The following is a 25,331-nucleotide window of genomic DNA, read 5'->3' on the forward strand; positions in this document are numbered from 1 at the left end:
GACCAAAACAGTAAGCTCGTTATATCCGTCAGTTCGTTAAAAGCGTGTTCGTTATAACGGTAGTTTACTGTAATTGTGGATATTTGTTGTCACACTCTGCATTTGTATGCACAAGAACGGTCATGAGAGAACCTTTAAGTCCCACTCTACACGCATGACCAACTCCTTGACCCAAGATGATTTCACTACATGTTTGAGAAAATTAATTTGAGTCAAATATTCGCTCATGTTCAGTTGATGCTTCTTGAAACCCTTCCAATCAGCTTTTATGCCACATTTAAGCATCACGTATGCTAATTTATTGCTGTCAGAGTTCTATTCTAGTTCTCATTTATATGAAAATAATTTTCTCAAATTATACAGAACCAGGGCTCCAAAACGGCCCTCATCGGTTTGTCTGCTAATAAATACCAGAAACCAGAAATAACATTTCTTTTCTCATTTTTTGTAGTACAATGTGCCGAATAATATCTTGATCCGCGTCTTTCCCATTGCAGATGGTTCAACACAGGTAGGGATGTACAATGATCGAGATCAAAACACTCTGTGCAATAAGAATAGACCTTTATTACATTTCTGCTGCATAACATTGGAAACCAAGTGTTTAGAAATATAGATGTATTTATAACATGGGCTCACACATTCCATGAACATGCCGTGTCACATTTCCTAGATGTGAACATGTTTAGTTTTCAAATGTAGCCGAAACCGGTACAGTTCCCCTGACAACAATATATATAACCCGACAAAGATTAATTTTGACGAATTCTCCCAAGTATAACACACTTTAATATTTGGGTCCACGCGACCTCGCTATTTTGTCATGAAGCTTAAATCAAGCAGACATCAATGACTGCTGTTAATGTTGAAAGTAGAAGATTTAATTAAAACTCTTCGTAATATGATAAATCAAAACAACACATGAATACATTAAGAATTAAAAAACAACAACATTTCTACTCCAACCATATGACATTCACTGACAAATATTGATATTGGGCTTCAAATTATTTTTTAATGACAGTTAAGGTTTTTCTATTACTAGTAATATTACAATGAGATAATAAAATAAATAAAAAATGTAATTTGTTCATCCACTTTCAGCTGGCGTGCTATACGTTACGTACAACAGAAACAATAGTGCCTCTTGTTTATATGTCGTGACCCCTGGCATGAAGTTAACCTAACCACTAGACGTAGACGAGATTACACGTTGTCTAAACACTGTTCTAGGTTTTACATGGTGTAAACAAACTCATAGGTATCAATAATTAAACGATGGCCCCTTGACTGAGCACCTGTTTCATGACGTAAGGATTATTTTGTTGCTGATAGTATCGTGAACATTATTTTGAGAACACTTTTAACACATTGTATTTCATCCCGTAGGCAAAGGACAGCGCCCTGTAGTGTGTGTCGTCACCTCCAGGAATAAAGTTTGAAGTATTCGCTACCCCGCTAATACACCCAACCGTTCAGTTGTAAGCAACGCCGCAAAGGTTTTCTCATTTTCAAAGACGGTCCATGTCTGGGGAACGGGTCATGTGTCTCTTTTGACCAATCAAAGCTCAGCTTGTCATCATCTCGCCGACATTCACTTTTCCGATTGCCATGGCAACATGAAGACTTGGATGACCTTAGTCGGGTCGTTCCGTTTCGAGAAGCTACCGAAGTCTAGAGGGGTCTGGTGCCAGCTCCCACCCATTGCAGAATCGGTCGAATCTGCAACAAAAATGACAGCTGTTTGTTATGAAATATTGTCACGGCAAGAGAACAACCAGTCTAGATTATCCGCCGAAACAGATTCCATTTGGCGCAAAGAGCATACAGCTGTGAAAGTTATACGAATGGACCACTGAAAATCAGTGAAGGCACCAGTTGAAGAATCTACATCGAAACGTCGCTACATGCAATAAATCAGACCTTGTTTTCCACAACATTGTACGCTTTGTTAATTACTCTCTAACTAGAATAAATCAGACACTTAAATACAGATGTAATTGTCCACTTATATCTTGACCCTCCCCAAGTTTTACTTTTCATAATCACAAGTTCACGATTGTCACTGTAAACATTGTCATCCAGGATTATTCTGACTGAGAAATACTATGACAAAGGTGTCCCATGGTATAAACATAACAAGCGACAAAACCCGTTCCATAACCGTAAGAAATCTCTGTTAAAAGCAGAGTTCATTGTACGATTCTTTTTCATCGTGTTTATGAACCACTATCAAATAGTAAATGATTCCAGATGTTTGCACGAAAAGGTTAGTGTATCCTGTCGCACCTTGACCGGTGGCACTCGTCACAAACACATGCAAAGTCAAGTCAAGGCAGCATACAGTACAAGTCATAATACGAAATGCAACGGACATCATTTTTTCACTGATGCACGTAAAACATCCCATATATTCGAACTAAAACCAAATGTTTGTATTGTAGAATGTATGCACGGACAATAAAACAAATTCCCTGGCATATGTGTTTTAATAACCCTCCCCCGATCTCCTCTGGCTCTTCGCGAACCCCCTCCAATTCCCAGCTTACCCAGCAGTAACACTTCCGCATTATGCCCTAGACACTGTAAATGTACTCCAGAATATCACCGCAGTTACACTTGCGCATTGTGCCCTAGACACTGTAAATGTACTCCAGAATATCACCGCAGTTACATTTGCGCATTATGCCCTAGACACTGTAAATGTACTCCAGAATATCACCGCAGTTACACTTGCGCATTGTGCCCTAGACACTGTAAATGTACTCCAGAATATCACCGCAGTTACATTTGCGCATTATGCCCTAGACACTGTAAATGTACTCCAGAATATCACCGCAGTTACACTTCCGCATTATGCCCTAGACACTGTAAATGTACTCCAGAATATCACCGCAGTTACACTTGCGCATTGTGCCCTAGACACTGTAAATGTACTCCAGAATATCACCGCAGTTACATTTGCGCATTATGCCCTAGACACTGTAAATGTACTCCAGAATATCACCGCAGTTACACTTGCGCATTGTGCCCTAGACACTGTAAATGTACTCCAGAATATCACCGCAGTTACACTTGCGCATTATGCCCTAGACACTGTAAATGTACTCCAGAATATCACCGCAGTTACACTTGCGCATTATGCCCTAGACACTGTAAATGTACTCCAGAATATCACCGCAGTTACATTTGCGCATTATGCCCTAGACACTGTAAATGTACTCCAGAATATCACCGCAGTTACACTTGCGCATTGTGCCCTAGACACTGTAAATGTACTCCAGAATATCACCGCAGTTACACTTGCGCATTATGCCCTAGACACTGTAAATGTACTCCAGCATATCACCGCAGTTACACTTGCGCATTGTGCCCTAGACACTGTAAATGTACTCCAGAATATCACCGCAGTTACACTTGCGCATTGTGCCCTAGACACTGTAAATGTACTCCAGAATATCACCGCAGTTACACTTGCGCATTATGCCCTAGACACTGTAAATGTACTCCAGCATATCACCGCAGTTACACTTGCGCATTATGCCCTAGACACTGTAAATGTACTCCAGCATATCACCGCAGTTACACTTGCGCATTGTGCCCTAGACACTGTAAATGTACTCCAGAATATCACCGCAGTTACACTTGCGCATTATGCCCTAGACACTGTAAATGTACTCCAGAATATCACCGCAGTTACATTTGCGCATTATGCCCTAGACACTGTAAATGTACTCCAGAATATCACCGCAGTTACACTTGCGCATTGTGCCCTAGACACTGTAAATGTACTCCAGAATATCACCGCAGTTACACTTGCGCATTATGCCCTAGACACTGTAAATGTACTCCAGCATATCACCGCAGTTACACTTGCGCATTGTGCCCTTGACACTGCAAATGTAATTCAGTATGTCACTGCAGTTACACTTGCGCATTATGCCCTAGACACTGTAAATGTTGTTGCACTGCAGTTGCACATTTTGCCATACACTGTCAATGTACTTCAGTATTATCACTGAAGTTCACTTCCTAGACACTGCGCATGTTCTTCAGTATATCACTGCAGTTGTCATACACTGTCAGTATAATTTAGTTTATCATTATAGTTTACACTTGCGTATTATGCCCTAGACACTGTAAATGTAGTTCAGTATTTCTGAGTAGACATGATGGACAGCTCCATGTAAGTGGTGCGATGCGCCTATTTACGGGGTGATCTTGTAGACTACTTTAATCAATTATCTATTTAGTGCACGGATTGTTAATTCCCACTAGACTCCCACTAGACATTCTAAGTAGAACATGTGTACCACTGTCAAGCCGCAGATTACCGGAGTTGAGAGTTTCCACAAGAGACCATTGTTGCTCCATCACCTCGATAGATGTGCCTCTCCTCGACTGAAGGCGTTATTGACCAGGTATTGGATCCATACAATAGAACACACGACTGACTGTCAGCAACACAGCTATTAGTCGACAAAACTTCCGATCGGGATAAATTATTTTTTACCTCCGGAAACAACCAATGCCAGGTTTAGTGCAATATATAGCAGTTACGCCGGAAAGCCGTATCTAGACATGTCTCAGGAACATTGAATTATGCCTACACTTTGCATTGGCTGCGAAAACGAGCAAAATGACCGACTTAAATGACCATATATGGTTGAATGGGCAATGGGGAAGGTATAAAAATTCTTTGATAATATTTTCAGATAGTCCTGGAATGCATCGCTTTAAGCTTTAAGTATACCCTTGGAAAACAGCTCAGCACGACACTTTCTTTATTTTCCTTTTCATCAATGCCAAGTGATACATGGCATTTGATTAGACACCCGAGTTTTCGTTAATCACAGCATGGTTTAGCGCCTGATTCACAACGAGAAAGTTGATACATGTCATCATATACGAAATGCTTAGATGGATGCTCACGATGCCAGTCACTGGATTGTCTGGTCCAGACGTAATTATTTCCATGTAGCCGGGTGCGGCGTTAAACAACAAGCAGGCAGACACGAGAAGGACGTAGCGATACTTCAGAAGGACCTGGCAGCATTGTCGCATCGGGAAAGGAGATGTCAGATGGATTTCATCCGGAGAAATGTCATTCGGATCACAAGCAAGAGAAGGCCGATGGAGACATCATACTCTGCATGGGCAGACACTGGAGTCAATCTGGAGCAGTATATACCTCGGAGTCGCCATCTTTGAGGATCTTACGTGGACGAGACATATAAACCAGCTGACAGTCAGCAACAACACCAGGTTTCCAGCGCAGGAATCTGAGAGGGAGTAAACCCGGCATCGGAAAGCATCGGTGCTCACCATCTTGATCCGGCCGGAATATGCCGTGTCAGTCTGGGACCCGCACCGACGCATGCCGACAAGGCAGATCGAGTTCAACGAAGTGGATCCTGTTTCGCCTGTTACAGCCACACTTATAATAGCGCCGGATGCGTGAAAGCCCTGTTGGGTGTACGAGGATGCGACACACTTGAGCACAGAAGGACCAAACAGAGGATAACTACATCCTTCGAGATTCAGTCCGGACAAGTGGACAGCCAACCAGAAAGATATTATACAGCAGTGGACCCAAGGACCAGGGGCGGACACAGACTGAGGCAGCCGCAAGAGGGGAAGGGCCGTCTACAGGACAAGGACCCGGAATTGGACCCCGAATCCAGGACCCCGAATTGGACCCGGAATTGGACCCGGAATTGGACCCGGAATTGGACCCGGAATTGGACCCAGAATCCAGGAACCAGAATCCAGGACCCAGAATTGGAGACTTCAGGAGGCAGCCGTTATATCTGATTCGTCGGAGGAGTTTCAGGCCAACATGCCTCTCACCCTGCGGTCGGGGGCGGTCGGGTAGCCTAGCGGTTAAAGCGTTCGCTCGTCACGCCGAAGACCCGGGTTCGATTCCCGACATGGGTACAACGTGTGAAGCCCATTTCTGGTGTCCCCCGCCGTGATATTGCTGGAATATTGCTAAAAGCGGCGTAAAACCATACTCACTCACTCACTCACTCACCAAGCTCCTACCAAACACGACATGTAACCGGCAGATGTTTACATTCCTTCAGGATTTCACCTCGAACATGGAAGAAGAACCAAGTGTTTCTGTTGAATCCTAAACCTAAACAAATTAGTCCACTCCCACTCGCGTACTCTCTTCTGATTGGATAATTGTTGTTAAAATTTTGACTTGAGCGATGCCACTAATTTCGTATCGTTGTCTATAGATTTTATGTTAATGACTTTACATGCATAAAAACAAAAAAAATATTGATGTCAGTTCTTAAATATTCCGAACTATGTCTTTTGGAAATATCTAATATGACATTGACGTCATTGTTATGTAATGACTGTCCCCGATACCATCGACACACTCACTCCCTCCCTCACTCCCTCACTCACTCACTCCCTCACTCACTCACTCACTCATTCGCTCACTCACTCACTCACTCACTCATTCGTTGCACAGTATGACATTACCCAATCTATTTCGGTTTCTGTATTTCAATATAAGTATATCACGTTGTAATCAAAAACACATTTGTTTGGCCTCTTTCGATTAAATAAAATGACGTATGGACATATATAACTTGGTTTGATGAATAAAGGTTTTGATATCCTCCTTCAATAGGCATTCGAACCATTGTGCCACCCACTACGAAAATAGCTGTATGAAAGCTATTTACATCAATACTATTGCATTGTAAAAGGCAATGTACGCAGGTTAGATTCCGCTATATATTGATATATCTGTAGCGACACATTCTCCTAGGAAATGCTTCACAAAAGATTTCATTTCGATATTCCATTCTGGATAAATCAGTTCTTTCGTAAATTACAACTATCATAAAACTATCATAATCTTTTTTTTTTATATTTTAGCGTTTACTTTCAACATCGAATAGACATTAAGACGGAATAATGTCGATATGGCCGCGTCGATATGCAGAAGCGCTGACTCCCATTTTTCTGCCGTCACGTGGAACGTGGAGGTTTATCACGAGTATCTCAGGTAAAGTATTTGCCTAACTGTGCAACTTGATTTAGTCTAGATTTATGAGCAACTGACAAACATGAAATAGTGAATGTCAATGTGGCTCTAGTAGGTCAGTAATACAGAGTTACGTTACAACCCTTAATGTAAAAATTACTCTTAATGTAAAATATTTTTACATTAAGTGTTTTTTTTACATTAAGGGTTGTAAAAAGAGTTAACCCGAGACCCTTAATGTAAAATAGTTTTACATTAAGAATAATTTTTACATTAAGGGTTGTAACAGAGCCATTCAAAATTAATTGATGATTGCGCAAAATATATTCAAATATATTTTATCATTATTTTTTTTACGATCACGGAAAAAGGGAACTCGGAAACAGCAGTGGACAGCGGGGTAGTGGAAGATGTGATAGGATTAATTAAGCTTCACTGTGTCTGGAGAACTGGAATTTATTCAGTTTTTATTTATCTTTTTTTCCCCCAGATTCCTGCTGTTTTGAAGCAAATACATCGGACAAAGATAATAGAGAAACCTTTTTTATTGCTGGTGTTATTTCCTAGTGTTCTAGTGTCAGTCGTACTACACTTGCACAACATATGTACAGTAAACTACGGTTATAACGAACACGCATATCACGAACTGACTGATATAACGAACTTATTTTTCAGTACCGACCATTTGTTGTATAAATGTCGTATATATGCTTATAACGAACTACGGTTATTACGGACTAAAATTAGTGGTCCCTTCCAGTTCGTTATAACCGTAGTTTACTGTATTTACAGTGTGTACACAAACACGTACATATTTTGTCTTGGTAACCGTAGTAATAGAAGCCAGATATTGCGATAACCTGTGGACCTTTTCAATAGTTGAGGTATTTATGTCCTAACAACATCAACATTGAAAGTATATAAGATGGTATTACCATTGCCGAAGAAAATATAATCCAAATAATTACATGTATTACAGAGTGATTAAGTTCAAATATTTCCTTTTCAAACTTTATATCATGCATAACATTAACAGGGTGATTTAAAGAAGAAGTTTGTGTGGACTGATATAATTTTGTTACAATTTCAGAAGATTCACATCATAGGAAGTGTTTTGTTTGAACGGAGCCTTAATTAAACAGACGCTAAGCCAAATGTCGTCTTGAAATACCCTATTCCACAAACGCCCATATAAAGGTACCTTAAACCCCACCGAGAGCCACCAAGTGCAAATTCTATAAGTTTTGTTGAATGTTTTGTTTTGCATAAATTCATTACGATTATAAGCATACTGCGCAAACAAAATTAGGGATCGTGAATGGTTTGGGAAAAAAATGTTTTTTGTCAAGAAGAGTGACTTTCTTTAAATGTTAACGGCATCTAATAATATTTCATGATCCCTTCCTCATATATGGCATTTGTGTGACAGAAGAACCAGACGGATACAAATCATACATTCCGAGCTCAATTCAATGTCACCTTTGTGAAAGAAAATTGTGAGAATGAAATTTTTTTAATTTAAAATTAAATATCAAATATCAAATAATAGGAATACATAACATGCTTAAAGTATAATAATGCACTCTATATAGTTTTTCCACAGAAAAACAGACGAAAGCAGTGACAAAAAAGGTACGTATTGATCCGGTGCTTGTGAAATAGTGCACCGCCGCTGGCAATTTTTAGTAATTATTTATTGAAAATTTTAAATATCAACTTACAATCCAAGCTTATCCGATTCTGGATTCAATGCAGCCAATGTTTGACTGGACTAACGTTAAAGCTGGGGGAGTTTAACGACTGCATGTTGCAAACCATGTTTTCCAAATTAGGCTACAAGCAATCTGAGGTTTGGCTCCTCTCAATCAGAAAATGCCTCAATATGTTTGTCGTCAGTATTCGCGAAGGCACTGGTTGACCAATCAGAGAGATAGTTGTCCATCATTACGTTCATGAACTTCCTGTAACCATGTGACCCTACATACCACGTGACTGGAAAGAGAAGTGTTTCTACTCCGATAGCATAAAATGGGAACTCAGTGTGTAATTACTAAACAGGAATCAACATTAATCAACAGGAATGTGTCATTTGTTCTTTATACACATAAGGGTTCGAATCCAGGTTCGCCCCAATTATGTTTCTAGGTTTGTCAGCACCATACCCGTGCTCGTGAAGTGATAAACATCTGAGACCTGCATCACTTCGGGCCTTCCTCCCACATTAAGCTGACACGCCGCGATATAACTGGAATAATGTTAAAAGCGACGTTAAACCAAACTCACTCACTCACTTTATACACATAAAAGTGATCCCCGTGTTCTATATATTAACAGTCAGGTCAAAGCCTGGTCCCATGTTTGACATTACTGCAATATCACAAAATAGCACAGTAACAATAACCCCCTCTATATCTGACGTCAATGACAGGAAGGAGGCGTTCCTGTAACGTAAAGCCGTCAGATTACCCTGTACGTTAACAAGACTCGTACTTTGTGTGTAGGATATTACCCCCCACATCATGACACTTCCTCCACCAAATCTGTCCGTTTAACGTACGGGCAGTTACGGGCAAAAAACGTTCGTTGACACGTCTGTACACACGAATTCGGCCAACCAGTCTTTGTCAGGGTAAACGTGATTCATCACTAAACCATATTCGTCTCCAATGTCGCAGATTCTAGAACATAACGTTAGTACGAACGCATTGAAGGCGCATTGAAGACGTCGTAAGACGCAGCCAAACTAAGGTCTCCTGGTTTTCAATCCAACCTGGCGAAGACGATTCCGTACAGTCTGGGCGCGTATCCTTCGTAGTCGTCCTGGCACATTGGCAGCTGTGTGTTCGCCCATGACAGTCCGATCACGTAAATACAGCACCCGGATGTACCGACTTGGGGCGGCTGTAGTGACTCGTGGTCAACCGGAACGTGGACCATTATTGTTTGTCCCAGAATGTTGAAATCGCTCAACGAGATATTGAAGACATTAAATTGTGCTCTGGTTGACATTAAGACGACGGCCAACGGATGTCTGAGACTCTCCAGTTTGAAGTCGGCCTATGGCGATAATGCATGTTGTAGAGTAAAGTCGTGGCATGGTAAAGTTAGTTCTAATCCATATAACAAATCTCTAAACAGATGTTTTCATTTTGTAGCCAAGTAAAGCCTATACATTTTCCATAATTGGCACGTGAGAAACGTAAAATTTGGCGTTTGGGCGACATGTTTTAGACATTTGTGAACAACGCACCCAAAATGAAAATTTCAACAAAAAATGGCGCAACTTCGTATACCAAATACTCCGTGTACGCAGATGATCCATGGCATATTTCAACATGTGTGAAGCCATTTTGGTGAAATAAACATTTTTGGTTTTTGTGAGATTATATTTACATTCTAGAATTTTTTTTTATTGCAGTCATTTTATCTGTGATGTTTGCTATGATACTTTAATAGATTTACGACATAGTTCTAACCGGTTTGTAACGTCCTGTTGAATGAAAGGACTGGTGATTGGTCTTGTTGCGGGTTGCATGGCAACCATATGCATTGAGTGAATCTGGTCTTGTCTCCACCAAGAAATGCATTAGTAGACGTCCATTGGGCTTCATCCCTGCACAATCACAAAACGGAACCATCAACGCAGTTAAAAAGTAGGCCTGTCCCATGTCACAAACCAAGAATCATGATGAGTTCCATCATCACCATACGTAGTTGTATGGACATCAGTGTCAGAATCCGGGTCACGTTTCCCATCACTGACCCACGAAGAGCCGTTGTACTAAGGCGGCTTTCTGCAAGTGGCATCAGAGCTGAGCCAACTTGTAGTATCTCAACTCTTCATAATGAACAGAAAGATGGCTACGACCATCGTTACTACGACACATCAACATTGACTTTGGATCGTCGGAGTCCTGAGATCACTTAGTGAGTCCCAAAGCTTCTATCATTGCTCGTAATACATTCACCATTATGCACGGCAATGGCATCTTCCCGAGGCAAGGGAGTTAACTGATTGTAAATTTCCACGTCCAGTTTCTACCCTTGCCAAACCAAGTTGGATTTTCTGGGCTCGTTCGTAGCGCCACCAGTGGCTATTGCGAGTTATGTCCCTTCTATATACCTACTATTGACCAATGAGATTCCACCTATCATATGACTTGCATTTGCTTCAAACGAATAAAATGTTGACACCCAGTCAAGAAGATCTGATCTATAATCAAGATCTATATTCTTTTTTTTGTAATAAAATGGGTCTTACAACGCGAAGTGCATCAAATCATGGAAAATATCTGTTGGCGGTACTCATACTTCACAAATCCTGCAATGGACCGAAATCAGCACGGCAGTTTATTTCGTTCCACGATTTCGTTACGCGATTTTGATTGAACAAGGCATAACCTCGTTAATCCAGCCAAAAAATAATTCCATAATTCCAGCCTCGTTCGGCAAGGATGGAAACTTGACTTTTATAGTCAGTTAACCCCCTGGACTCGGGATGATGGCCAATGGTTGCTTCACCTACTTTTAGAGTTGTTGATTCTTTAGACATCTTTACGGTAATACCTGATATGATACAAGTGTGAAGTGCGAGAGCAGTCATTGTGAGTCCTAAATCAGCATACAACCGGAAGCGATTAAAGTGACAACGCTCCTTCACAATGCCATGTGCAGCCGAACATATGGTGTCTTGTATTTCTTTTCCATTTGTAAGAATTTAAAGCGACTCATTTTATAGTCAGTCTTAACTGTGCTTTTAGCATTAAACAAGGAGCATAATGGTCCAGTAGTCATCTAACGGTGTTTACCCTTTAGTGTAACGGTAAAACATCGTGTAACATTGCCCCGGAACAGCCTCTCACAGACAATTCCCCCAACTCAATATTGCGACACAAGGAGAAACGACGGACCGTATTGTCGGACACGACACTACAAATCACTCTTAATGAATCGAGTATTAGGCATTGACAAATACTGTCTATCGTCTATCGACAGTGCTGAACACACAGACGTATGTCGTGGGAAACTTCCGACGAGGCTTGAAATAGTGTAGACAAGAATATGTAATTGGTAGACATACAACACGTGACTGGTGTACAGTATTTATCGTTTTATTAAGACTGATCGATGTTGTATCAAGATTAGCCGAGGGATATACATGCTCAGTTTAAGATGATATTTATCATTCGTACCAGGTTTAATCTATCCTACAGGGGCAATGTAAATCAGCCCTTCAGAGTGGGTGTATCATTTTCTTTGATATAACTTGAACAAAGACTCCCCAAACCCTACGGATGGAGTCTCCAATTTGATAGGCAGAGCTACCACAAAACAGGTGCGATTCTCGCGCACTTACACAGTACTGTCTCTCGGTGCAGCCGGACATTCGGCCAAGATAAATGTCTTCATTTTCTGGCTATGTTCTTTTACTCGCTCGACCGCCTCCGTGGTCTAGTGGTAGAGCGTCCGCCCGGAGAGCGGAAGGTCCGGGGTTCGATCCCCGACCGCGTCATACCAAAAGACGTTAAAATATGGTGCTTGTTGTTACCCTGTCTGGCGCTCGGCATTGAGGGGCTAAAACAAAGACTGGTCGTCTCGGAGTGTGGGTATTGTGGGGTGGGGTATTCATGTTAAACTGCGGCATGGTTTCTCCGTGAGCTAGCACTATAAATCAGCATCAATCCGGACTAGTACAAGCAGCCACACACACATGTCCATGCACGTCGCTATATAAGTGCAATATTCTTGGACGCAACGTTAAACCACATTTCACCTCACCTCTTTCACTCGCCCATGTAATCGATCTTGTTTCCATGTCAATTAGCAGTACGCCTTAAAGCAATCTGCATCTTTGATAAACAATTATAAAATAACCTCTAGGCTCTGAACCGAACATGTATTATGAAGAAATAATTGCGGCCATAGCTGGGATAATTCAAACAAGTTTCAGCTCAAAAGGCCTTGTGGTTTTAGAGGAGATGTATTACACACTAGACACACTTGATAAGTGAAGGTCCGAGATTGATGAAATATCAAAATGCTTGTATGCCAAAATAATATTATATATTTTTCTACACATCACATGGGTTAGAATAGATCTTCAGCAACCCAGGCTTGCCGTAAAAGGCGCATTTGCTTGTCCTAAGAGGCGACTAACGGGATCGGGTGGTCAGACTCGCTGACTTGGTTGATGCATGTCATCATATCCCAATTACGAAGAGCCATGCTTATGATGTCAATCACCGGATTGTCTGGTCCGGACTAGATTATTCACAGGCCGTCGTCATATAGCTGACATATTGCTGAGTGTGGCGTTAAACAACAAACAAACAAACAACATACTTACTACGGATAAAAAAAAATATTACATGCAGACATGGCTGAGTAATATTGACGGCGAGGTTTATAGTCGGATAGAAGTCTGTTAGCTCTTTTCAGACACACATTCATACAAATTTTCAGTTCTATCTTTCACAGATGTTAAAAGGGAAAGGTGAAAGATTGACGGACGGACGACGGACAATCGGACGACAGACAACACACCGCGACAGATGGTCCCTTGACCTTCCACCAAGTCGTCCGTGTTTCACGTGCAAAACAGGAAGGTGTCACACCATGTGCTGTGGTGACGCGTTCTCAAATTTGATGGACGAGTCCTTGCCACAAGCAGGTTGTTGAATGGAATTACTCGCGTACCCTTGATATTTCGAGGGGCACAATGCGGACACAACCGGCCCTCGAGATCTCATGAGCACTTGTAATTCCATTCAACAACCAGCAGCTCCTTTCAAGCGTCAGTAATTCCATCAGGAACATGCTACCTCGGTGGAGGGGAGTAAACATCTCCTTTCCTCATCATCGGGGTTAAACAATTATTTTTTTGACAACAACTTTTCGAAAGACGCTAAAAACAAGTATTACTTGGTTCACAACTTGATAAATGTCAAAACCAGACTGCTGATAGTTAATAAGCGATGAGGACACGAGACTTGATTTGAATGTAGCCTTTGTACGTCCAAATTCTGTGCTCTGAAGATTACCTAATTAGGGAGTCTCATAAAACCAAAGCAAAAGGTCAGGGCAAATACTATAAAGGACCACACCATTATATCGCCTCAAATGAGAAAATAGAAGAAAAATGGGAATAACCCGTGAAGATTCGCGTTAGAACTGCTCTTCAGCAAACCCATGTTTGTCATAAGTGACGACTAACGGGATCGGGTGGTCAGGCTCCCTGACTTGGTTGATGCATGGACTCTTGAGTTATGAATGATAACGTCTACACACACGTGAAGATCCGGGGTAGAACAGGTCTTCAGTAACCCATACTTGCCGAAAAAGGCGACTATGCTTGTCGTAAGAGGCGACTAACGTGATCGGGTGGTCAGACTCGCTGACTTGGTCGATGAATGTCATCGTTTCCTAATTGTGTGGAACGATGCTTATGATGTCAATCAATGGATTGTCTGGTCCGAACTTGATTATTTATAGACCGCCGTAATATAGCTAGGCTATTGCTGTGTGTGGCTTCAGACAACAACAACAAAAACAAATGAGAATAAGTGAGCTCAGATTGTGGTCTACATGACATTTAACAGCCGGTTTGCCCTGTAGGGTCATGCATCTTCAACCGAATGTTTGGTGTGCTGACACCGAGAGTGAAGAGTTACCTCAAGAAGTAATACCATAGTGCCAGCGGTGCCCAACAAGACAGAGAGACATGCCACATAGAAATAGGTGTTACATGGCCTTGCATAATTTTCCTATCGGAGAGCAAAGACACGATAACTAGCCCTTGTGGTCGAACAGGATCTCACGTAAACTTGTTAGCTAGGGGGGGAGAGATATTTTTGACGCACTAATGTACTGCATATAATGCCCCTCCCCTAATGTTTGTCATAGTTTCCTGATACAGACAAGTAGTAAGTGCACTTTTGAAAAGCTCAATGTCCCTCCCCAATTAGGAGGAACATCTTTTATTAACCTCCCCTGTCATGTTTTAGGTGACCCATCCTTACGGTCAAACTGTAAATACAATATTTAAAATGCGATATTTAATAATTCGAGCAAAGACCACGCGCACTTTTCGCATTAAATTCATGCTCGCGTTAATTTCAAGATTTACAGTAATTCACTAGGAATATTGACAAGGCTTTAACAGCATACATAGTTTGCAATATAAGAAAACCCTTCACGCGAGAGTAATCATCTGTGTATGTTTTCGATTGATACAATGTTCTTGAAGATGGGAGGGCTTCTAAAATATGACAAATAGAAGCTCATCCAGCGATAATATAATATCAATATCGGATTATCTGAACACGTTTCGAAAATAGCAATTTCGTAAGAAAAATACGGAAGATGTCAAAAGCTCCAATGAGGAAAACGGTATTTCCAACATGTACTCCTCCTGTTTGGATCCGAGGCGGTAACGTTTCCCTTGGATGTGCCAAATGTTGTTGTGTATGAACAGACGGAAGTTACCTGAGGCAGACTGCACAGCCGCACATCTGTGGTCGACGCACGTGTAGAAGCCATAACACGAGCACTCGCTGTTGTCTGAGCAGGACTTTGTCAGGATGGTGTCGCAGTCCTTCTGTAAACAGAACAGCAGGTTTATGGTAGAGTGTCACTTTGAAATTATGCATGACTCGAGCTGTTCAAACAACCCATCCCCAAGCTAAACGGTTTGATTCCTCCAAATACCCCAATATATACTGAACCGCAAAAGAAACGTCCCCCCAAGTAACATTTCATGAAAAGTTGTCATTTAAATATCTGGGTAATTTTTGTCACAGTAATTTAACATTACCTTGTTCGGAAAAATGAAATTTGGTGATAGAAAGACAAAGCAGAAGACAATAATACCGATCGCCCAAACGCATTACGGCAACGGCCATGGTAACCCGATGCACGTAAATTCCGTGCAAATTGAGATGCATATGCGTTCCCCCATTTCTTGCCCTATAAAAATCCCCCCACATTCATTCGTTATTGAATTGCTACCACATGCCAAGATTGACAAGAAATCAGCGACACCAAGCCCTTGGACGATTGCAAGCTGGACAAACCACCCGGCAGGTAGCCAATGCATTTCAAGTCCACGTAAGGACCATATACAGGCTCCAGCATCGGTACCAGACCACCAACACTACAGATGACCGACCACGTTGTGGAAGACCAAGGGTCACCACCCGACGTCAGGATCGTCGGATTGTGGGACAGCATCTTCAAAATCGCTTTGTTACTGCTGCGAAAACTGCACGACAGACCATGGGGACACACCAGCAACACATTAGTGTGGACACCGTGTGTCGACGATTGACGAGCAGACACCTCCACTGTCTTCAATGGGCAACACAGCACCAGCACTGGCGCCACCAGCAGTGGAGAAGAGTCCTCTTCTCAGACGAGAGCCGTTACTGTATCCCAACCGCAGATGGCAGAGAGAGAGTCTGGCGACGCCGCGGGGAACATTATTCGGATGCTTTTGTTGTTGAGAGAGACTCGGGGGGTGGAACTGGACTTGCACAGAGGGTCGACCCTGTGGTCTTCCATAACATCGGTCCAGTGAGAGGCAATGTCTTACAGCAGCTGGGTACATTGAGACCACACGCCTTACCTCATTTGGCACGTCGCCGCAACCACGAGTTTCAGCATGATAATGCCGTGCCCATACTGCGAGAGCAACAAGAGACTTCCTCCAGCTGAATGGCATCAGAACCGTGCAGTGACCTGCCCTCAGTCCCGATTTAAATCCCATTGAGCACTTCTGGGATACGATTCAAAGACGGCTGAATGAAGTCCGACCGAGGCCGACAACTGCAGCTGAACTGCGTCCGGCGTTCCTCAGAGTGTGGGCTCAAGTGCCTATAGCCTTCATCAACCGCCTCATTCTTTCCATGTATCGACGTTGCACGGCAGTCATCAATGCACATGGCGGACACACGCGATACTGACTTGTGATGCCATTTTCTCAGAGACTAGTGTTGTATTTTACTTTAAGAACATGACACTTTAATTTCAACCTTGATGATCAATTTTGCCAAGTTTCATCTTTTTAATATGTCTCAAAGTATGTTTACAGTGTTTGGACAAATAAGGTTTCTCATATATCTATCCATGGTGACGTTTTTTTGCAGTTCAGTATAGTTGGTGGTTTTATGTCGTAGATGTAGTTATGTCGTAGATGATATTGTGTCGTAGATAGTGTTATGTCGTAGATGGTGTTATGTCGTAGATGGTGTAATGTCGTAGATGCGTAGATGATGTAATGTCGTAGATAGTGTTATATCGTAGATGGTGTTATGTCGTAGATGGGGTAATGTCGTAGATGATGTTATGTCGTAGATAGTGTTATATCGTAGATGGTGTTATGTCGTAGATGGTGTAATGTCGTAGATGGTGTTATGTCGTAGATGATGTTATGTCGTAGATAGTGTTATATCGTAGATGGTGTTATGTCGTAGATGGTGTAATGTCGTAGATGGTGTAATGTCGTAGATGATGTTATGTCGTAGATAGTGTTATATCGTAGATGGTGTTATGTCGTAGATGGTGTAATGTCGTAGATGGTGTTATGTCGTAGATGGTGTAATGTCGTAGATGATGTTATGTCGTAGATGGTGTAATGTCGTAGATGGTGTTATGTCGTAGATGGTGTAATGTCGTAGATGATGTTATGTCGAAGATAGTGTTATATCGTAGATGGTCTTATGCCGTAGATGGTGTGATGTCGCCGTTTGGTTTATGTCGTAGATAGTTTTATATCGTAGGTTATGTCGTAGATATTGTCATGTCGCCGATGTTGTAATATCGTAGATGGTTTTATGTCGAAGATTGTGTAATATCGTAGATGATGTTATGTAGTAGTATGTCGTGGCTGCGTGTACTAGTCTGGAATAATGCCGGTTTTATAGTGCTAGCCCACTGAGATACCATGCCGCAGTTTACATGCATACCCCACTCAGACACGTAGACTGTCACCAAGTCGACCAGGTCTTGTTTTAGTCCCTTAATGCTTTTAGTCCCTTTGGTATGACGAGGCCGAGACTTAAACCCCCGCCATTCCGCTCTCCGGGTGGACGCTCGGCATTAAGGGAATAAAAACAAGGCCTGGAGTTAGTATACTGTGTCATAGTGTGGTATTCATGTTAAACCGCGGCATGGTATCTCCGTGGGCTAGCACTATAACATCGGGATCAATCCAGACTAGTACAAGCATACAAACACACACGTACATGCACGTCGCTATATAAGATCAATAATCTTGAAGGCGACGCTAAACCCCATTGCACCTCACCTATGGGAGAGACTCCGCTACCACACAGAAGTGTGTCTACAGGAGAGGTGGTGAGGTGAGGTGAAATGGGGTTTAACGTCGCGTCCAAACTTATATAGCGACGTGCATTTACGTGTGTGTGTTTGTGTGGCTGCTTGTACTAGTCCGGACTGATGCTGATTTATAGTGCTAGCTCACTGAGATACTATGCCGCAGTTTAACATGAATACCCCACTCAGACACAGTATACTGACTCCGAGCCGACCAGTCCTTGTTTCAGCACCTTTATGCCGAGCGCCAGACAGGGTAACAAGAAGTACCATCTTTTAACGTCTTTTGGTATGACGCGGCCGGGGATCGAACCCTGGACCTTCCGCTCTGCGGGCGGACGCTCTACCACTAGACCACGGAGGCGGTCCTACAGCTCCACCATGAAACATACACATGTCTACAAGACATGTCTTCCAAAGGTACGCTTATAAGAGAGACTCCACTACCACACACTGGTACTTGCGTTTTGATAGGTGAGACTCGTTTGTAAGTTTGTCACATCTTAACTGTAAAGATCGATACCACTAATCACGCACTTATTTAGGTGGGGGAGGCATGTTTACCCATTCCAATGACTTACGAACCATTGCCGTTTCGCTAACAAGCCTGCATTTCAAATTAGCGGAACCATTCATTCCAATCGAAGGAGGACAGAGATAGAACGAGCGGGGCATGATTGGCTTTATTTTGCTCTGTAACTTCTCGCGTTGGCAATTGTTGGTCTTTTCGATAGGGTACATGTGTTCCGTGTCGTATTGATTGGAGTCTTAACCACACATTAACATTTCCCCCAGACAATTCAATTACTGTCCAATAAGACACAGGACCAATTAGGCGAGGATGCGAACGTCTTTGTAACACATTCAGTTTAATTAATCTTTATTTAATTTGTTGCCTCCAACACGACTTATCAAATACCCAAACGTATCATATAAAAGACTGAAAAAAGTGCCCTGTGATATTGTACCTCAAAGAATAGCAACAGCGGTATTGATTTTTTAGAGCTATGTGTACACATGGACCAAATCTAACCCATGCCCGTAAACGATCACGAAGAATGCAATGCAGAGTTGCCTCCATTAACCATGCCAGGATCCGCTTGTCGTGGGTTCAACTCTCGTGTTAGTTCAGAATATGATCCTCAGTCTGTGTTTTATACTAAAGTATTAAACGTCTTCGACCTACGCATTGTTATGCCAAAATATGTTTGACATTGCTTTTTAATTTAACTTTTTAATGATAACAGGCTTTTAGATGTATAAAACTTGATCTCGTCGCCATATGGCTGAAATACTGCCGATGCAACGTTAAATTCTTACTCACTTACTCACTCTACAACCTGCATCGGAACGCTATGGATACACCTCCGATGGATCACACGTCATACCTTCCACAACAGGCGAACGCATTATCCACTGGGCTATCTCAGCGTCCCCACAAACGGTTAAGAAGACACCATCATGAGGTCATGTATTTCATCTTGATAGGCTTGTTGTTTGCCACTTGACTGAATTTGGGTTCCATAAAAGTTGACACGACCTTAATTGGTGGTAGCCTGGGAGACGTGACCCGACAATCTCAGCACGACATGAACCAATGTTCAGATTGCCAATGTCACGGATCAGTGACATGGATCAATGCTCAGATTATCAATGTCCAAGACCAATGGTCAGATTTCCAATAATTCGGGTCAGTGACAAGATCAATGTTCAGGTTATCAATGTCTCGAATTAGTTAAAAGATCAATGTTCCGATTGCCACTGAAATGGATCAGCGACAAGATCAATGTTCAGGTTGCCATTGAAATGGATCAGTGACAAGATCTATGTTCAGGTGGGATTGAAGTGGATCAGTGACAAGATCTATGTTCAGGTTACCATCGAGATGGATCAGAGACAAGATCAATGTTCCGATTGCCATTGGAATGGCTCAGTGGCAAAATCAATGTTCGGGATGCCATTGAAATGGACCAATGACAAAAACCAATGTTCAGATTGCCATTGAAATGGCTCAGTGACAAGATCAATGTTCAGATTGCCATTGAAATGGACTAATGACAAAAGTCAGTGTTCAGATTGCCATTGAAATGGCTCATTGACAGGATCATTGCTCCGATTGCCATTTAAATGGATCAGAGACAGGGATTCATGTTTGGACTGCGACATAATTCAGTGTTCAGATTGCCAATGTTCTGTATCAATATCTGCAGGCTGCCGTTCCTGGCCGCACTGCTTCTGACCGTGACCCAAGACCGTGACCTCAGTGTTGATGGAATGTCCATCCATTTTCAGTGACCTGCATATTCAGTGTTTTCTTGTTGATTGTTGAATTCCATCAACTTAGCGAAGTTTTGGTTAACAGGTATATAGATGTCTCACGTCACACTCAATGCACCAGAGACAGGTTCGTCATTTGACCATTCATGCTTCCACTGAACTGGCTAGTTGTTCTACCACACATTTTAAAATTGTAAGTCTTATAATAAATACATCGTATTTAAGAAGAATGTTTGTTTGTTTGTTCTTTAATGCCGCACTCCAGCTATTTGACGGCGGCATGTAAATAATCTAGTCTGGACCAAATCTGACCACCTGACCTATTTGGGCGCCTCTTATGACCAGTATCGATGATAAGGGACCCATTCTAACCCTGAATCCTCACAAGGGGTTGAAAGAATGTGTATGTTGTTCTTTCTTTTTTGTAACATTCATTACGATGGAATCTATATCACCGTGCTTACGTACCGTTTCTGCTGAGAATGAACCTCCCCCGATCGTTCCGAAGCCATCACTGCCAGTTGCCGGATTTCCCCAAGTCCCGGATGACGACTGGGCCGCCGAAGAGGCCCCCACTGCTCCGAACCCATCACCTCCCCAGGTCCCAGAGTCGGACCAGGAACTGTCCCCCATGGACCCAGCGTCAGAAGAGAAGGAGCCTGTCCCAAACCCAGTCGATGTCTTTGCCGCTGTGTCAGCCTCGTTTTTAAGAGTTTCGGATCCTGCTTGACGTATTGGTAAAAAATCATTTGAAAATCCACCGGCTGGCTGTAAATCAAATCCATCCTCGGCTATTGTTCCAATTCCGATGTTATCAAATCCGGATTTTGTTAATTCCTTGACCTTTTTCTTTTGAGAAGTGGATGGTTTCTTGGGTGTGTGAACCATTCCGAACGAATCCTGTACTGAGCCGATACCTCCAAAATGAGACTTGTGTTTCCGAGTCTGTAACGTACTTACTTTTCTGAACTTCTCAGCGGAGAACAGCCTGTTGTCCATCGCGTTCACTGACAACGATGAACCGTACGTTGTAGAGGGGGCGTTAGTTTTCCAAACATTTTTGCTTAATATGCTGTTCATCTGCTTTTTCTTATTATACTTGTCCAGCAGTTTGCGGTATTTAGACACATAGGCACTCCTTTTTCCGCTAAACAAATTCCTGCTCCTGCCAAGTACATTAGAAATATCCAATGTCACGCGACTTCCTTCTCCCTCCTTCCGCTTCCGTCGCTTCCACATATTGTACGGGTACCATTTTGGGACTGACTGGTGCCACCTTTGGGACACCATATGGCTTTCGACGGGGGCAGTCTGTGAACGAGTCTGGCTGGGACTATGCCATGCAAAGCACGTCACCGTGGATATTTCTAGGTATAAAAGTTGTAGCATAATACACAGTCCTAGCTGGGACCAGGTGTGTTGATATATATCCATGTTTACAAGTTGGTGTGGCGGTTCCTTCTGTAGCTGGAAAGAGATAAAAATCCTATAGAGTTCGAGTCAATACAATGCAACACCCAGATTTACTACTTAGGAAATAGGGGCGGTCGGGTAGCCTGGTGGTTAAAGCGTTCGCTCGTCGCGCCGAAGACCCGGGTTCGATTCCCGACATGGGTACAATGTGTGAAGCCCATTTCTGGTGTCCCCCGCCGTGATTTTGCTGGAATATTGCTAAAAGCGGCGTAAAACCATACTCACTCACTCACTCACTCACTCACTTAGGAAATAATGTTAAAATTTGCTTACATTCTTGAAGACAAGCCGGGCAATCTGAAAGGACCTATTTAGCATTTTGTTCCTGGTTAAGATGCTCAATAAGACTGGTGCTCATGTGACCTTTTTGACTGCAAACTAATATAACGTTTAGTAGAAAAAACAACATATTGATGGTGATGTCACAAGGCGTGATTCAGATGTTCTGAGTCTCACATAGGGAGACTTGACATAAAGACATTAAAATGATATATGTTTCGAAGTAATCCCTTCCCACATCGATACACTTTTGCCGACGATGTTATAGGTATTTTATCTTAGATTCGTAGAAATCCTTTTCTTAGCTCTTCAAAAAGTTCTCAACAGATGCTATGATGTCATCGTTCGAGTCAAAATGGGTTCCGGCTACAGCTTTCTTCATGCTTTGGACCAGATAGTAGTCTGACGGAGCCGATCGGGAGAATAACGTGGGAACTGAAGAAGTTTAAAGCCACACCCGTGGATTGTGGCCTTGGCAATTACTGATGTTTGCATTAACGCATTAACGCATTGCCCCGGCGGAAAAGCAAACCTTTTCTAAATGTCTCTCAGTCTTAATTTCACCCCGTAATATTCTCAAAAGTGCATATGATATGATCTGGTTATTGTCTGGACAGCTGGACAAAAGACCGCCATGATGACACCCTCGGCATCCAAGAACACAGAGGCCAGAGCTAAATTATCACGTGACATATTGTGCCTGCTGCGCTTTTGATCAGATGTCAGAAGCTTTGGAATCCAAAGATCTGATATATTCTTCTAAAGTTTCTGTTATAATGGAATGTACTCACCCCTGTGAAGTGCATACAGAAATAGAAATATGGCGCTCAGCGTGTTAACTCCACAGAAGTGCTTATTTGACGTGTTAGCTGCGAAGTAGTGCTTATGTAGCGAATTAACTCTACAGAAGTGCTTATTTGACGTGTTAGCTGCGAAGTAGTGCTTATATAGCGTGTTAACTCCACAGTCGTGCTTATGTGGCGTGTTAGGTGCAAAGTAGTGCTTATATAGCGTGTTAACTCCACAGTAGTGCTAATGTGACGTGTAAGCTGTTCAGTAGTGCTAAGGTGACGTGTTAGCTGTTCAATAGTGCTAAGGTGACGTGTTAGCTGTTCAATGGTGCTAATATAACGTGTTAGCTGTTTAATAGTGCTAATGTGACGTGTTAGCTGTTCAATAGTGCTAATGTGACGTGTTAGCTGTTCAATAGTGCTAATGTGACGCGTTAGCTGTTCAATAGTGTTCATATGATGTGTTAACTGTGCAGTAGTGCTCATGTTTAGATGAAAAGTAATGTGATGTGTTCAGTAGTACTCATGTGACATGTTAGCTACATGGAAGGGCTTATTAGGGGCTTACCAGGTGAGAATCTTGTTGTCCGGGGCGATGGGTGGTGTGCAGAGTGGGAGATGTGATTTTGTTGAAAAAAAAATATCTGTTCAAAAAAATGCTGAAAAAATAATTTGTCATCTAATAATTTGTTCTACCAAAAAGTCGTAATTGTTCGCGAAGCTCTGCAAAATAGTATTATTGTAAAAATATTTATATGTCTTCTCCGCTCAGAGAAAACATTGTATGTTTTGAAAACCCCACCCCACCCCACCCCACCCCACCCTCACCAATACGCCCTTTTGATGAACGATTTGTCCGTGTCTCCTTGTATCTGGTTCACGGCTGGAGGTACGGTGACCTTGTCAATGAGCACGTCAGTGTCAGAACAGACGTCATGTTGAAATACAAGATTACTACGTCTACAGGGATTTATTAACCCCGATGGAAAGGGTTTCATTGTGGATATTCAAACATTGACTCTATACCAACACAAAGGGGATCATCATACATCTAATTCCAACACTCACTTTCACGTATTTCCGTCCCAGCTTCAGAAACGACTTCATTCACTAATTACATTATTTTCAACTCTTACTTTTTACAACATGCCACGTAGTATCATTTAAAAAACTGATGATAACATTGTTGAGTGCATCTGTTTGCTGATACTTCCAGTGTTGCAGTTCTCACAGCTGACAGCCGCTCGCTGCAGCAAAAGGAAAATGAGATAATGCGCCCCCTTCAGCTGGACGCTCTCAACTGAATGATTGCAGTAGAGCACTTCATGGCGGTTACAGTTTAAAGCTTTGAAAACAATGCAAAAACACTCTTGTATCAAACTGACAAATGTTGGCATTTCCATTTACTGCTTCTATTTCTACAATTCATTGTGGTTAGTTTCTGTAAACCTGTAATTTCAATCCGATATCGGAAGAATTAAAGTGACACAAATGAGCACGGATGTCGAGTGAATGAATGCGCTGGGTTTGAAAACCGCTCCTAACAGTTTTTTTAACAGTTATACCAGAGCATGTCAACCTTATGAGGGAGGGAAGCCCGAAGTAATGCAGGTCTAGACGTTTACCATGTCGGTCAAACCTACGAGCTGTGGTGCTGACAATATGTATCGTTATCAGAACGTACTGGGAACCAACCACAGGATTCTGGTACATCAAAGGGACGCAACTCAGCACATCCATAAGTATGGAACTTATATGAACAAGTCGATACTGTCTTTTGTATGCATTTCGATACGACATGTCATTTGTACAACCGTCTCCTCACCCCACGATTGGTTTTGGAGGCAATGGTTAGCACCATGGCAACCGTGGTTGGCAGAAGAACCGGTTCAACTTCAACCTGATACCGCGGATACAGCTTCAGTTCTGCCGAAACGAGCTTTGCTCATTCACCGACGCTTCGATGCAAGTCTTGCATACTCTTCACGTGTTCAAGCGAATAATTGACATGCCTTTGCAAGTGTTTGTGATGGGTACCATCGGTGGTGATGGGTACAATCACCTTGTCGCGAACACCTGGTACCATCACTGTTTGATAGTGATTCAGATATGCTTATGATAAAGTTGGAATTACAATAGACTGTTAACACAGATTTCTATACTCATAAAAA

At 42.3% G+C, this 25,331-nt stretch overlaps 1 protein-coding gene across 2 annotated transcripts in view; it reads right to left on the reverse strand.

Moving 5' to 3' along the window:
• Positions 1-570: 570 nt before the first annotated feature.
• The window catches only part of LOC139445197 (uncharacterized), a 68,718-nt gene continuing 43,957 nt past the window's right edge, over positions 571-25,331 (reverse strand). For both annotated transcript variants that reach the window (XM_071226326.1, XM_071226325.1), the window contains exons 2-4: positions 21,086-22,084; positions 15,494-15,605; positions 571-1,722 (exon numbers count right to left, since the gene is read on the reverse strand). In XM_071226326.1, the coding sequence (XP_071082427.1) occupies positions 1,595-1,722; positions 15,494-15,605; positions 21,086-22,051 (1,206 nt within the window). In that variant the 5' untranslated portion in view covers positions 22,052-22,084 and the 3' untranslated portion in view covers positions 571-1,594. The remainder of the gene's footprint in view (positions 1,723-15,493; positions 15,606-21,085; positions 22,085-25,331) is intronic.

Source organism: Haliotis cracherodii, unplaced genomic scaffold (genome assembly GCF_022045235.1).
Source record: "Haliotis cracherodii isolate W230 unplaced genomic scaffold, xgHalCrac1.p SCAF_6, whole genome shotgun sequence".
In the NCBI taxonomy this organism is placed as follows: Eukaryota; Metazoa; Mollusca; class Gastropoda; order Lepetellida; family Haliotidae; genus Haliotis; species Haliotis cracherodii.